Raw genomic sequence first — 15,087 nt, 5'->3', positions numbered from 1 at the left:
CGATGTCGACTTTTTTAAAGTTGCATTAACGAAGTAAATGGTAACCGTTACGGAGATCAGTAGTAGCTCTGAGAGAAAGCTGATCTAACCCAAAATGGTTAGTACTTGAGGTCGCCCCGCCAAGTTCCTCAGCCATCTAAATTTCATATCTTATCCTTATCGCAGAAAAAAAATCACGGTTCAAAGCAACAAGAGGCAGTCCAGCAGCTCAACTTTCACCACCACAACAAAAGTCCGTCATCGCGAATCGACACAATGGCAGCTCAGGTGGGACCTCTCCCGCAGCTCAAGCTGCCTTCGGGCCCTACGCCCATGACAGCAGAGCAGCGATACTGGAAAACCTTTAAGAATCAGATTCTGATTCCGTCGCCTACGAATTATCCCATCGTCCACATCTCGTCCAACAGCGAATCCTTCGCAATTACGACAGGCACGCGCATACAAATATTCTCGAACAGAACGCGCAAGCTTCTCAAGACCGTCACTCGCTTCGCAGATGTTGCGCGCAGTGGTGAACTCAGAAGGGATGGGAGGGTCCTGGCTGCAGGTGACGACACCGGAAAGATTCAGGTCTTTGATATTAGTTCCAGGGCCATCCTCAAGACATGGGCGCATCACAAGCAGCCCGTATGGACCACCAAGTTCTCCCCGACCGAGTTGACCACTCTTTTGAGTGCAAGCGACGACAAGACCGTCCGACTTTGGGATCTTCCTAGCAATGACCCTACCGCTACCTTCGTTGGCCACTCCGATTATGTTCGATGCGCCAACTTTATGCCTGGCACCATGTCCAACATGATTGTCTCTGGAAGTTACGATTCGACCGTCAAGCTTTGGGACCCCCGAACAGGAAGAAACAGCGCCGTCATGACTTTCAAGCATGCAGCACCTATTGAGGACGTCCTGTCCATGCCAACCGGAACCACCGTTCTTGCTGCTGCTGGTGAATCGATCAGCGTTCTCGATCTGGTCGGCGCGCGCCCTCTACACATGATCACCAACCACCAAAAGACTGTCACAGCTCTCAGCCTGGCATCCAATGGCCGACGACTGATCAGTGGTGGTCTTGAGGGTCACGTCAAGGTTTTTGAAACAACCGGATGGAATGTAGTCTCAAGCACCAAGTATCAGTCTCCCGTCCTGTCAGTCAAGGTCATTTCCTCTGGCGACGATTCCGATTCAAGCGACCGCCACCTCGCTGTTGGTATGCAGTCGGGTGTCCTCAGTGTGCGAACCCGCCTTACTGCCCCTGAAGCAAACAGGGAGGCCGAGCGTGAGAAGGAAATGGCAGCCCTTATAGCCGGCACAATAGACGCTCATGATGCTAAGAAAAAGAAGCGCAAGCGTCGGGTCACCGCCGCCAAGAAGCTGGACATGATTGGTGAAGGGGCTGACGTTGTGATCGCAAACGAGCCTCGCACACACAAGAAGAAGGAGCGCTCATGGCAAAGTGATCTACGACACGCCCGATATGCCTGTGCTCTGGACCTGGTCCTTGACAAGCACTCTCCTGACCACTCTCCTCTTAACGTCCTCACCCTTCTGCTTGCTCTCCGCCACCGAAGCGCCCTTCGAGATGCCCTGGAGTCCCGGGATGAGCACACAGTCCAGCCCATCCTGAAGTGGGTTTGTGGCCATATCTGCGACCCCCGTTACGTGAGCGTATGTGTCGAGGTCGGCCTTCACCTTATAGAGCTCTACGCCGAGTTTGCAGGCGGCTCAGCAGAACTGCAAGAGGGATTCAGGACTTTGTACCGCCGTGTTAAGGCCGAGGTGGAAAGAGCCCAATCAGCATGCCAAACGGGAGGTATGCTAGAGAGCTTGATGGCCGGGATCCTCTAATAAACTGTCACGATAAGCGTGGTTATATATCCCGATGTTGTTAAGCTCAATTTGCATTGCGCGTGGCGTTACGGCGGACTAAAATGGGAGTATTGGGATACGGACTTTGTATAAGGCTTGTACGCACCTAGAAGTCAGAAGTGGAGGAGTGAGGCGGGTAGCTGTACGGCTGCCAAGGCGGTTGGTGTCATGCGAGATCTTGGTGCAGATTGTCTAGATATTTAACGTCCTTTTTACATTCTAAGTCTCTTGCATGACTGCCCTAGGTACACAGTAATTGTCCGCCCAGGTTTCATACGAAATCTATGGTGTGCACCAAAAGCTAGAAGCCAGTTGCTCCTTTAGGTGCGAAGTTATGATTCAGTTGTGCTATATACATTGGCCGACATCAGGCGACCAGGCTGTGCCTTGCCAACAATCCGTGACCTTACATATTGTTTGCCGACAGATATTTGTCGGCCACTGATTAACTGTTTCGTTTGAATGGGTTGGTACACTGAGTTGGCATGGTAGCTTGCTGCGTGTGGCACTTTGGTGAAGCGGCAGGCAGCAGGCAGGTGGCAGACGCTGTGAAGCAAGCGCTCCTTTCATCTTGACAAAGCACCCGCCTTCTCCGCGCACCTTCTCTCTGGACACTTCACTCTCTCACTTCAATTTTCGACTATCAGTCACTCCTTTCTTCTCGGGTCCCATTTGATACCTTCCCATCCTTCTCATGGAACACTCCAGTCGACAAAGCCATCATCATGGACTCTAAAAATACCACTAAGAAGCTCCGAGACTGGTATCAAGACCAGAGCCCGCTTACAGTGGACATTGTAGGAGACTTTGCTGGCCAAGAGTTGTTCGCGATTCATGGCGAGTCACTCATTCGCTACTGTTTGACGGAAGCGAAAGTCGATCTTGATGGTAAGCCTCTTGTCCGACTCCTTATCGACAAGATCCACGTCTGACTCTATATTTGTAGAAGGCTTTCAGCTTTTTCACGCCGTGCACGCCGTCGAAAAGGTACTGAGCGAGTTGAAACGGCGGGATTGCAACTTCGATGTTCTCTTCTTCAGAGATCACGAGAATATTTGCGTTTCCCAACAGGCAGCTGGCTCGACCAAAGGTGCCAAATACCGCCTAACTCGTCGAATTCTTATTCAGCACTTTATCAAGTCAAATGTTGATTTTCGGATTTTTGAATTCGACTCCTTCAGAAGCAATGAATGCAAAAACTACTTGTCCGGCCACGGTGTGCATTTCATGCTATGCGATGACGGCAGAGCTGCCAACGTCGACCAGGCTACTCAACTGCAACACCTGATAAGGGAAGTCATGGAAAGTGGAAGGCACGTTGGAATTATTAATTCTATCGCCTGGAGAAGTTCAAAGGTTAGGCTCTTTCCAAGTTACCATGACGAACTTACTAACCCCTATAGGTGTTTATGTTATTATTAAGTGGAAAGAAAAATGCTCTGTGTGGCTCATCTCTCCAGTTGCCAGAGATTGAGGCCAAGGAGCCTTTATTGCTTTCAAAAGCAGTGCTTCTACAAACAACTCAACATTCTTTCAGCGATACAAATCTCCCCGGAAGAGACAAACATGCTGTGGTTTTCTGTCGTGCCTACATCGAGCATTGCGCTTCTACAAACAAAATCATCGAAGCTGACTTGCATCGAGTGGAAGCCTTCCTCCTCCAGGCCGCAACTCTGCGGCATTGCTCTCTTCAGGAGAGGGCCTGCGTGGAAGTTTCTAAGGATGATGAAATTGTGTCAAGTCAAGACCATGAATTTCTCCACATGTTCTGCGCAGCAACCCAAGGTTTAATGGAGATGCCATCCGAATTGAATGACCAGGAAGGTTGTGAGCTTTTTGACATCGTCGATGGACGAGTATTTTTTTATTTCCTCCGGGCGATTAGAAGCGAAGGAGAGGTTCCCACCGAAATTTTGGAGCATGCCAATGTTCTCTACAATGAGACTTTCAGAGGACGGAACCCAGAACCCAAGGAACCCTTTGCTATACTCAAGCCATCCAAGGTCTCGCGCCCTCCACCAAAAGTTGGAAAGAACTTGACTGCACTGCCTTTCAGTCATCCGGTCCTGGACACTTTTCTGAAAGATGTCGAGATCGGAGAGTCAGAAGAGACTCAAGATCCTAATGCAGAGCTTGTGTTCGAAGATCTCAGACATTGGCATGCCTACAAACCTATCACCCAACTCAAAAGCCGTGAGAGGTATCCCATTTGGGTTGAAAAGGCTCGACAAAAGAAAATGCAGCTACGAATGGCTGAAGTCTCTTCCTATGCGGCAAGTCTTACTAGTATAATTGGCAAGACCTTCAATCGAGAAACCATTGTGGTCAGCTCACGGTCGAAGCAGAGCATTAGTACTGCCAGCAAGATTGCTCAACCTAAGCATCACAAACAGAAACCCGGAAAAGGAGGCAAACAGAGTGCCATTCTGGAAGCACAAAAACTAATTGATCAGAAAGCACAGGTAAAGCTAATGGACATCCTGAACCACTGGCGCGACAAGTACAACGAGTTTGAGAAGGTCAATAGTCCAATCGATCGTTACCTCAAGGCTCTGGATTTCCAATCCAAAGGATCTAGCGGTAACCACGATGCTGTAAAGCCAGAGGTGCAGTTATATTTATGCCATGTCTTGATGGAGATATGGACACAGGTGCGTAAGAAAGCTTGTGAGGATTCACTTGAACGTAAGTGACGGTCTCATTCTGTTATTGCCATACTCCTAACAGTGTCAGGGTTGTATCTAGTTTCAATGATCTGGGACTGGATTGGGAAAATATCCAAGTCGGCTAATTGTACACATGAAATTGCCGGCGCGGTGCAGCAGATCCTCAAGGCACTAGCAGCGACTCCGTTGCCCATTGCCACTCTCGAGACTTCTCGAATACTCCCGTTCTTCATCAGGCCAATAACGCTAAAGTGGTCAAAAACACTCGACTTCTGCAACTTGAACATGGCGGTCCCTACATGGACAGACGGTTCGACTCTCAGCCGGATGCTAGAGTGCAGTTTGAGCCTGATGCCTGGCAACGTGATGTTCTCGATTGTATCGATGCGAACGAAAGCGTTTTGGTAGTAGCACCAACATCGGCAGGCAAAACATTCATCTCTTTCTACGCAATGAAGAAAGTACTTGAAGAGAGTGACGATGGAGTTCTGGTCTACGTAGCGCCGACGAAAGCCTTGGTAAATCAGATTGCTGCGGAAATCGAAGCACGATTCTCTAAGTCGTACCGACAGCAATCAGGCAAATCGATATGGGCAGTTCACACCCGAGACTACCGCATCAACAACCCATCTCAGTGTCAGATCTTAGTCACTGTGCCCCATATGCTGCAAATCATGTTACTGTCTCCCACGAATGCAGTCGGCACAAATGCATGGTCTCGCCGAGTCAAGAGGATAATCTTCGACGAGGTCCATTGCATAGGACAGGCAGATGATGGTGTCGTATGGGAACAGCTGTTATTGCTCGCCCCCTGCCCTATCATTGCCCTTTCGGCCACGGTAGGCAATCCTAACGAGCTCAAAGACTGGTTGGCAATGTCGCAAGCACAAAAGGGTTATGATATGAAGATGGTCGTCCACGAGGTAAGATATTCAGATCTCCGTAAGTTCACATACAATCCGCCGAAGGATTTTGCCTTCGAGGGCCTCTCGAACTCGGCGCAGCTTCCTGTCCCTGGCTTGGACGAAGGCGACAGCATCAGTCACAACTTCAGCTTTGTGCATCCAGTGGTCGCTCTAAAGGATCGGTACGTTATTTTACGTTTCAGTTGATGAATTCCACTCATATCGTATACAAACAGATTTGTGTTGGGCGACGTAAGCCTCGAGGCACGAGATTGTCTCACACTGTGGAAGCACATGAGAAAGACATTCGTTGCGACACTTTTGTCAGACACAGCAAAATTAGATCCCGTGAATGTCTTGCCTGAGTGGATCGAGAAGCATCATGTTACTAAATGGGAGAGGGACCTCAAGGCTGTGCTTAGGGGAGCCATGCAAATGGAGAATTCACCATTTCCAGACCTACAAGAGAGCCTTCGGAATTTGGAGTCTCCGGATCAACCCGTTGTTACTCTTGAGCGACACGTTGAGAAACTCTTCCCTTTAGTCTGCGATCTCCACAAACTAGATGCTCTGCCGGCTCTCGTGTTCAACTACAACCGCTCACAATGCGAACAATGCGTCCGACACATTCTACTCGAACTCCAAAAGGCAGAGCACAACTTCAAAGAAAGAGACAATACATGGCGGCAAAAACTCCAAAGATTCGAGCAATGGAAGAAGCAAAAGGAAGGTATTCGTGTTCCTCGTCGATCCGAGGCCCTCGACGACGAGGAAAATCTTTCCAAGCTTGACCTAGCTCGTGAGGAAGAGAATGATGAGGGTAGTCGATGGGATAGCTTCGACCCGAAGGCACATTTGGATCAATTCAGTTTTGCAGACATGTCAAGGATGCAACAGCGTGATTTTGATGATATGGTGAGCAGTCTCGCCAAGGAGGCAGTTGATTCATGGTTGATCGATGCTCTTCGTCGTGGGTTGGGTATCCACCATGCTGGTATGAACCGGCGCTATCGTCAGATGTAAGTATTCCCTTTCAAGGCATACTCCAGGCCGCTCGATAAATTTCGTGACCACCTCACAGGTTCGTACCGTTCCAGCTAACAGATTCCAGTGTGGAAATGCTAGTTCGCCGGGCTACCTCAGGGTAGTTGTCGCAACTGGGACGCTCGCACTTGGTATCAATATGCCCTGCAAAACCGTTGTTTTCAGTGGTGATTCTGTTTTCTTATCGCCTCAGAACTATCGACAGGCCTCTGGTCGTGCTGGGCGAAGAGGCTTTGACCTTTTGGGCAATATTGTTTTCAATGGCATTGCCCAAGAGCGAGTTCATGAAATCATGTCCTCACGCCTACCGGCCCTGAGAGGCCAGTTTCCCATTGCGACTACTCTGATCCTCCGACTGCTTGTCCTTCTTGATGGTACAGATAGTTGCCCTTTCGCAGTCAATGCAGTCAACGCCCTCTTGTCTCAAACTCGATTGTATCTCGGAGGACCAGATGCCGAAATGTCTGTCAAACATCACCTGCGGTTCTCGATCGAGTACTTGCGACGACAGAATCTTTTATCGGCAAAAGGTGCACCTGTGAACTTTGCCGGTTTAGTTGGCCACTTGTATTTCACTGAGAATGCCGTTTTTGCCTTTCACTCTTTGCTTCGTGGTGGATATTTTCACACATTGTGTGCAGACATCGAAAATGCTCAGGAACGAGTCCTTCGTGAGTTGATGCTGGTACTCAGTCATCTTTTCGGCCGCATTCCTATCAAGCGAACACCGAAGCGTGTTGCTCTAGCAGCCCAGTCTCCATCTGATATCTTTTTGAGGCGGCTGCCAGAGCCGGCAGAGAAGCTCATATATCTGCCAACATCTGCACGATAAACCAGACCGAGAACTACCCTTGACCAAAGCGTTGGTTGAGTCCAAAAAGCCTTGCGACTCCTCATCTATGGGTAGAAACCCAGCCGTCATTCGGTCACCGTTCGCAGCCTTGTCTGGATTTGGCGATGATTTCACAACCATCAAAGAGTTGTGCTCAGATGTGCGAGGCGGGGTTTTCTTAGAAGAGTCTGCCGTATCATACATCCCTATCTGGCCTCACGACACTGATACTGAATTCAACGCTTATCTCTACGACTTTTTCAAACATGGTAGTTTGAAAGTACTCGTACGTGACAACCATGTCAAACAAGGAGACGTCTGGTTTTACCTAAAGGATTTTTCACTTGTGCTCAAGACCATTGTGACCAGTCTAAAGGGTGTCATGAGTGCTGAAGGAGACTATGATCCAGATGATTTTGGTGAGGATGACACCTTCATGGAGGAACCAGAAGAGGCCGAGACGCAGAAATCAGAGGAGGTTGTCGAGAAGACTGCCAAGAAGTCCAAGGCCGTTATTGCGGATAGCTGGGAGGACGACAGTGACGAAGAGTCAGAGCCCGAGAACACCGGGTCGACTGCTGCCAATACTACGTCACAGTCGAGCGTGGACAGAAAGGGTGGATTAATCTTGGTCCTAAAGGCATTCAAGTTGTTGGAGGAAGAGTTCAGTAAGAAATTCTACAAGATCGGGGCCTAGACACAACGTCATTGCCAGTCGTTGCGGGCCACATACTTCGTTGAGGCTACCTAAAATATTCATGGACTTGCATGTCACAGTAGCATACAGTCTCGGCGTGTGGACTACTTGATTGACCGCTTTGCTGCTTGGGTCTGATGCAATTATATTCACGTATAGAGTGGTTCTCGCAATGCCTATAGCCAATGCCTGCTTATCTAATTCTCGTGTTTTGCTACCCCTGCTGTGAATCTCTAAAACGAATTGCTTTTTCCTTGTCGGCGTCAAACCTGAATCCCTGTGATTTCCACCCAAAACTGATTGTTAGTATGACTCGTTCGAGACATGATAGGGAACGAATCTGGGAGTCGGTGTGTAGAGATAAATCGATTTATCATTCCAACTGAGTCAAGTCGCAACATAGATAGTAGCCAGTTACTGTCTCCCCCTTTTCTAGTCCCCCCCTCGCATCACTAACGTTCTAGAAGCACGAACGGAAACGCCGAAGAAGGCCACAAACAAACCCTTCTGGAAGGCCTCTTCTTTTAGTGGGGTGACGCTCAGATCAGGTGCGGGCAGTATGTACGTACCTTTATGCTACAAGCACCTAATGGAACAGTGCCTCCCCCACGCATTTCACGCACCGTTAGTGCTATGCATCTTCAGGGGCAGGGGACTGACTGCCTGTCTGGTCTGGGCTGGGCTGGGCTGTTGGTGTTTGCTAGCCTCTATCGAGATGCTGCATGCAATGAATGGGATGCAGGAAGAGTGCCAGGATTAGCGGGCGAGGGCCTCAATGGCGTCATTGAGCATACAGGAAACACGGGCCTGTATGTCTCTTTACTTTTTCTTTTTGCTGTTCACAGTTCATCAATCAAGATTTCAGTATTTGCTTCATTGGCTATGTATAATTTTGGCCTCTTTTCGAAGTCGAGTTGCCTCTAAATATCCAGTAAAAACAAAATGACAGTGAGCTTGCAAGTATTTTCCTCCTCTTTCCCATCCAATATGTGTATGTACTAGGTATATGTTATGCTCAGCAACCATGAGTGGTATCTCCTCCGAATCCCTCCACGTCAAAAAGGAAAAATCGAGATCCATGATGTTCAGAAAACCATTTGCCATACCAAGTAACCATGCAATGCAATTCTTGTAAATAAATCAAAACAAATAACAGATGTGCTTCTCTATAAGCGAAATCAAGCAAATGACTGGCAAAGCCAAAAAGAAAATACATCCATCAATGTATATACAACCGCATGTGTTCGAATTGGGGTTTGCACCCCATGGGGGTATTCTTTTGCTGTACGTCACTGCTGATGGTACATTGTAACAAGTCGAAAAGGCACCGAGTAGGCTAGAACCAACCTCGAGATACCTGTACTCGACATAATGGTGCGGTGCGGTGGGCCATCCATCCATCCATCCTGGCCATATCCGAATGTGCGCAATCCGTGCGCAAAGGGTATTGTTGCGTTATCCGTCAAGTGCATCTTGGGTGGCGAGGCGTCTTAGAACGCACCACCAAGATCTCTTACGGCGCGTTTGAATCAGATCCCAAAAACGCCATTTCATGATGAAAAGTTGATAAGAAAGTCATCAGTGTGGGATTGAGTGTGAGAATTGAATTACATTGATCCGACTACTGCCCGTGCGATGTCATCTGAAGATGATGAGGCATGGAACGTGGATGTCCTTGATCGCTCATCGAATGAGGCATCTGGGGAGGTGCAGCCATGGCAACGGGCCTTGGGGTGTGGTAGCCAGGCGCGCTTGTGCCGCTCGAGAAACTCGAGTTGGTCCTAGGATCATAGCTGAAGAGGTCTCTCTGAAGGCCCTCAAGAATGTGCATATCCGTTCGAAGTGCACTTGTTGCTGTTGCTGACTGTCGCAAGAACTGGATTGTCTTATGGAACAAAGTTCGCAGCAGTTCCTCATCCACATAGCTGTGAAGCACAGGGTCGCGGAAAGCAGCTGAAAGGACCAAGAGGTTGCCCCATTGACTGGAATTGGTCAGCATGGTTGATTGAAAACATGGTTTGAAGGAGGGGAACTCACGCATGGGCAGTGCCGAAGATATTGGTGATAATCGGCCTCTTGTCTCCTAGACCATGGAAAGCACGGGTACTCTCGATAAGTGCCTTAATGCCCTTCTTAGCTAGCTCAACCACCTGGGGATCAATGTCTCCAATCTTCCTGGCCTTGGGGTGAATGACAGGCGCAGTGACGTCTTGTCGAAATTCCGAGCTGACGCTGGGGAAGTTGGGACTCGAAGCATGGTTCTTGATCGAGTGCGAGAACTGGAGAATTTGTCGGATAAAAGGGCGGTAGGTAATAACCTGAGCACCCCAGTACTTTGCCCGCAATCTTGCAGCCAAGATATCGTCGGCTGGTGGGTCATCCTCTCGAAATGCGAAGCTTGGTGCAACCCAGTGCATGCCCGAAACAGCGTCAGACACAACACCTACGTTTCTGAACTTATCCTTGCCAGTTTTGGCGGGATCTTCGGGCGCGTAAAACATCCTGTGTATGCTGTTCAAGTGAGTTCGCAGATATAACTGGCCTGGGTAACTGTCCAGAATGCGTTGGTCGAAGCCTTCCAACAGACTCATGTTGGGGTGTGGCATATCATCTTCATAAGATAGCAATCCAGACGGAGGAAGTTGCATTTCAGCAATGAGATCACTCTCAAGCTGCAGACAAGTCCAGAAAGTCAGAGCAAGCTGGTTGTACTTGGTCTCCTGGATGAACTCGCTGTTCCGCTTTATTCTTCTCATCTTATCCAAGCTCCTGTAATCTGGTTAGTTGTTGATAGCCTTTGAATTAGGGTTCTAAAAACTTACGGTCTCATGATGACCTGCAACTTGTGGCTGGCTTTGTGAATGAACGCAAAACTTTCCATCGGTCTACCCAGCTGACCGTGATATAACCCAGCGAAGATGTTGGCATAAACATTCTTCATATTGTTGTACGCGCCAAGGTGGTTACCAAGAATATCTGTGGCATATGCAAAATACTCCAAACCAGGTATCACCTCATAGTTCTTTTTCAAGCTGTAGCCAGAGCGGAAACCGCTCACGCCATGAATGGATGATCGGCGGCTATGTGCATTCCTTTCTTGCTCCTTAGGCGAGGGCAGGCCTGAAGAGTGCGAGTGGGATGAGTATCCGGGAGGAGAGCCTTGGTTGGGTGAAGGCGGGATAGCTCCGTTGCGAATGGCCGGGCTGCCATGGGGAAGCTGTTCGGTTGGGTGAACAACGTCAGGTACGTTATCGCGGTGAAGGCAGACTTTGCCCAAAGCCAGAACGGTAAGGACTAGAGCGCTGTGGATGGACCGATCTGGTCGGCCAGCACGTTGTGGCGCGGGTGTGGGTGGCTCGGAACCATCCGGCCCTGGCGATCGTTTCCTTTTTGAGCCTGCAGCTTCTGGCGTTTGTGAACCTCCTCCAACAGCAAATGTAGGCTTGGATGCTTGGGGTTTTGTGGATCGTGGGTGTGAGGCTGGGAGATTATCAAGAAAGTGTCTGACCCAATAATCCAGTAACTTGGGCTGAATGATAGGGTGCATATTGAGGATGTTTTCTTTGAAACTCTCGACATACGCCCACACTTTCGACTCTGAGAAGTCGGGGTTTCCGTCAAATGCCAAGACGCCGCCCTTGTATTCCACTTGATCCGGAGGACTGAGTCCGCCCAGTTGACCCCAATCGGCCGCTGGTGAAGGAGATGCCATATCGGATGAATCGTCGGCCATATCCAGGTTGCCATGGTCGGTCGGTTCGCGAACGTGTCGCGAAGGGTGCGAATCTTCGCCTCGCCCATAAACGATCAAGACTCCTCGGTTTTGCTCCTGGCTAATGGGATACTCGCTGATATATCGAATTCCTTCTCGCTCAATGTGATGCTTTGTCAGCTCACGGACAGATGGCCATTCCAAAAGCAGCCCTGCTAACGTCGTGTGATTAATAGGAATAGCAGGCTCTCCAGGAGGTACTGGTGGGCCGGGCTCAACCTCCATCTCATCTTCAGCCATCATACGAAGTGGCATGGATTCAGATGAGGGGTGGTCGCGGTGAGGATCAGCGTAGTAAGGGTCGGCAGAAGCCCCGTTGGCTACATAAGGCGATGCTGGCGCTCGTTTGTACTCATCTTCAACGGACGGTTCGGTTTTAAGCGCCGATGTCATAAGATGTTTTGGCAAGACCGACTCAATCTTGATCATCCTTTTATCGACCTGTCCTAAATGCGAAATGATCGAGTTGAGTGTGGTCTGGACAGTGCTGAGACCATCTAGAATGTCGGCTTGGGCCTTATCCGTACTACTCACTGGATTTAGTTATGATACCTTGACGGAAAGAAATTACCAAACCTACGCTTTAGGAACAGGGTCACGGTATTTACATTCCACGCCCTTTTCTTTGCAAGTTTTACATGGCTTTGTCTCGTCGCACTTGGCCTTCAGCTGCCGACAGCTGTCGCACGCCTACTTTTTATTAGTATTGAAGCGAATTGGAGCCTGGCGGAAATAGTACCTGTGAAGCTCGCGTGTTCTTCTTCTTGGCGGGCACAGACGACGAATACACACTGTAAAATGGCTCGTGGGCTGAGGGGTATCCTCCATGTTGCTCGTAAGATGCCTGGTGAGGTACAGGGGTGGGCGGAGGATAGCTGGGCGCACGGTAGCCGCCCGGAGTTGGGGGCATGGAAGGCGCGCTGTCGTAATTCATGTGTCGCGAGTTATCCGAGTATGCGCCGGGAGGCGGTGGTGGTGGAAGCGAAGTCGGCGGGAGATGTGGTGTGGACGACATCCCCTCGGGCGCATGGCCCGTCGAATTAGGTCGGCGTTGATCCTCGGCAGGGTCTCGTTTTATCGGAGGATCTCTTGGGCCGTAAGGCGGGTACGGGTGATGCGCTGGATGCGCCGGTGATGGAGGCAGAGACGGGTGCTGTTGCTGGTGCTGCGGTTGGTGCTGCTGCGGATGTTGCTGCGGATGCTGATGTGGGTGTTGTGGTGGATGTTGCTGCGGATGTTGCTGCGGATGTTGATGCGGGTGTTGCTGTCGGTGGTATTCTTGAACAGGAGGATAGGGCTCTGGCTCATGATGGCGACGATCGGATTCGTGATGCGGTTGCGCGGGCGCAGCGTGAGAAGGCGTCGGTGGAGCTGAAGAATGCTCAATAGGTCGAGGAGGATAATGCTGATACGGGCTCGGGGGAGGATGAGGGTGATGTAGAGCGCCGGGCGGAGGCGGCGGGGGCGGCGGTGGGAGTTGATGAGCGTGAGGATGTGGTAGTGATACTCCTTGTTGAGGTGTACCGACAGGCCACGAAGAGAGGCGCGGACGTTTACTATCTGGAGGTGCTGGATCCATGCTTGAGTACTATATATGTATTGTAGTACTTGCACACATAATCAGGAACAAGGCGAAGAGAGAAGCAGGGACCACGTAGAGGCGGTGGCCATGGATAGGTACGAGAGGATAATGGCAGAGGCGAAACAAAAAGAAAGCCCCGGGGAGTGAAGTGAAGCTTCCAATTGCTTTGGAAGCTGGAGGGGCGGGTGATAATTGGGCCCTTTAGGAAGAGAGGTTGAGAGACCAGGAAAGCATGGGGGTGGGCGTGTCTGAAACGACTGGGTATGATGACATGTATGTGTACGAAGTACCGTACCCGTCAGTGAGAAGTGAGTGAGGTTTGAGAGAGGTACGGAGGAGAGACAGAAAGAGAGAAACGAGATGTCGAGTAGACTCTTCCAGCCAGCCAGCAAGCCCGGGCCCCAGTGACGCGGTAGGATCAGCAGTTGGGCAGAGACGAGATGGAGATTCGACAAGCTCTTTTCGGTACCTGGGAGACGGACAGCGGTGGGGGAGCACAGACGCGATGCTGGTAGCGAAACGAATTGTATTGCACAGTGAGAGGAGCAAGGGCAGCGTGGGCGATGCAAAGGTACGCGCTCGGGACTGTGGGAGAGCTGGGGATTGAGGGAAGAAAGGCGCAAAATTGGTGAGCGAACGGGTCGATTCTTGGGCAAGTATGATGTCGACTTCAAGTCGAGCACAAATCTAGGACCGACAGCCTCAAACCCCAAGGCACAAAAGACGGTCTGCCGGGGGTGGGCGGGCTTGGGCGGGCCCGACGCAGGTAGACGCAGGTAGGTTTGGAGCCAGTTGACGAACCGACCCTGCCGAGTTGACAGTCGGAGGAGGCTAAACAAGACCAGGGGGTCAGGGAACCTAGATGCCTGGCTGTGACTGGGGGGATGATGTCGGCGAAGACTCTTCTATTTTTTATTTTTTTCCCTTCCCTTCCCTTTCCTTTCCTTTGGCAGACCCCTGCTGCCCGTTTTTTTCTGCCACCCCATGCACCGCGAACCAAGTGGAGGAAGGGTTTCCAGCAGGGAGATGAAAGTCACTGTACCTGGAACCGCGAACTGTAGCTGTACAACACAGTGGCCTGCAGCGGTACTCGACAGACAGACAGACGTCGCTACCCGCTGGCGTGGTCTAGTGTTTTCTTCTGCTGCCCTTGCTTTATTAAGGCCGATATGTACTGTACTGTGCAGTACCGTACCGTAGTCTGTAGAGCTGAGTGAATAATTGGGGTTTAGGTCGGTCGATGATTGCCGCATACGGTCAACGAAGCGGGTAGAAACGTCGTGGTCGCAGGATGGACAAAGTACTGGCTTGACTGACTGTACCAGAGCAGGTAAGCAGATAAGCATGTAAGCAAGCGAAGACATACCTACTGACCTGGGTAGATAGTGCTGTGCATGCGTATGCGCATGTAAATGCAATCAAGCGCGACATGCGATGGAACTGTTCAACACCGCAACTTCGAAATGGATGGATGGATGGATGGATGGATGGATGGACATGGACGGATGGACGCTCACGAGCAGCCATGCGACGGACCGTCCAAACCAAAAGGTACAAGCTCCAGACGGGTGGAGGTTAGTAAAGGCAAAGTGGTAAACAAGGGAGATTATGGTGGTGCGCTGAGTTACAGTGGAGGCCTCGTGGTCGCGGCGTGGAGCCCAACTCCTGGAAGGCGTCGTGTAGCGCGCAACTGATATGTCTTTCAGGCCCACTAGCGCAGTTATCT

At 50.4% G+C, this 15,087-nt stretch overlaps 4 protein-coding genes across 4 annotated transcripts; 3 read left to right on the top strand and 1 right to left on the bottom strand.

The window, feature by feature from the left end:
* Positions 1-94: 94 nt before the first annotated feature.
* FGSG_10060 (uncharacterized protein) lies at positions 95-1,842 on the top strand (the record flags this gene model as incomplete). The annotated part of the gene is made up of 2 exons (XM_011320687.1): positions 95-97; positions 166-1,842. The coding sequence occupies 2 exons, from the start codon at positions 95-97 to the stop codon at positions 1,840-1,842; spliced, it is 1,680 nt and encodes a 559-aa protein (XP_011318989.1).
* Positions 1,843-2,588: 746 nt separating this feature from the next.
* On the top strand, positions 2,589-8,007 carry FGSG_10059 (uncharacterized protein; the record flags this gene model as incomplete). The annotated part of the gene is made up of 8 exons (XM_011320686.1): positions 2,589-2,751; positions 2,810-3,219; positions 3,267-4,548; positions 4,686-5,452; positions 5,498-5,616; positions 5,671-6,453; positions 6,539-7,149; positions 7,316-8,007. 8 exons carry the CDS (start codon positions 2,589-2,591, stop codon positions 8,005-8,007), a joined length of 4,827 nt encoding a protein of 1,608 aa, XP_011318988.1.
* A 633-nt stretch (positions 8,008-8,640) lies between these two features.
* On the top strand, positions 8,641-9,120 carry FGSG_10058 (uncharacterized protein; the record flags this gene model as incomplete). Its single annotated transcript, XM_011320685.1, has 3 exons — positions 8,641-8,816; positions 8,940-8,955; positions 9,010-9,120. The coding sequence occupies 3 exons, from the start codon at positions 8,641-8,643 to the stop codon at positions 9,118-9,120; spliced, it is 303 nt and encodes a 100-aa protein (XP_011318987.1).
* Positions 9,121-9,628: 508 nt separating this feature from the next.
* Positions 9,629-13,358, bottom strand: FGSG_10057 (uncharacterized protein; the record flags this gene model as incomplete). Its single annotated transcript, XM_011320684.1, has 5 exons — positions 9,629-9,989; positions 10,045-10,776; positions 10,830-12,312; positions 12,418-12,448; positions 12,519-13,358. The coding sequence occupies 5 exons, from the start codon at positions 13,356-13,358 to the stop codon at positions 9,629-9,631; spliced, it is 3,447 nt and encodes a 1,148-aa protein (XP_011318986.1).
* Positions 13,359-15,087: the final 1,729 nt, after the last annotated feature.

This window comes from Fusarium graminearum, chromosome 1 (assembly GCF_000240135.3).
Source record: "Fusarium graminearum PH-1 chromosome 1, whole genome shotgun sequence".
Taxonomy (NCBI): domain Eukaryota; kingdom Fungi; phylum Ascomycota; class Sordariomycetes; order Hypocreales; family Nectriaceae; genus Fusarium; species Fusarium graminearum.
The sequence above is the reverse complement of the archived record's forward strand: the minus strand, read 5'-3'. Positions and strand labels throughout refer to the sequence as shown.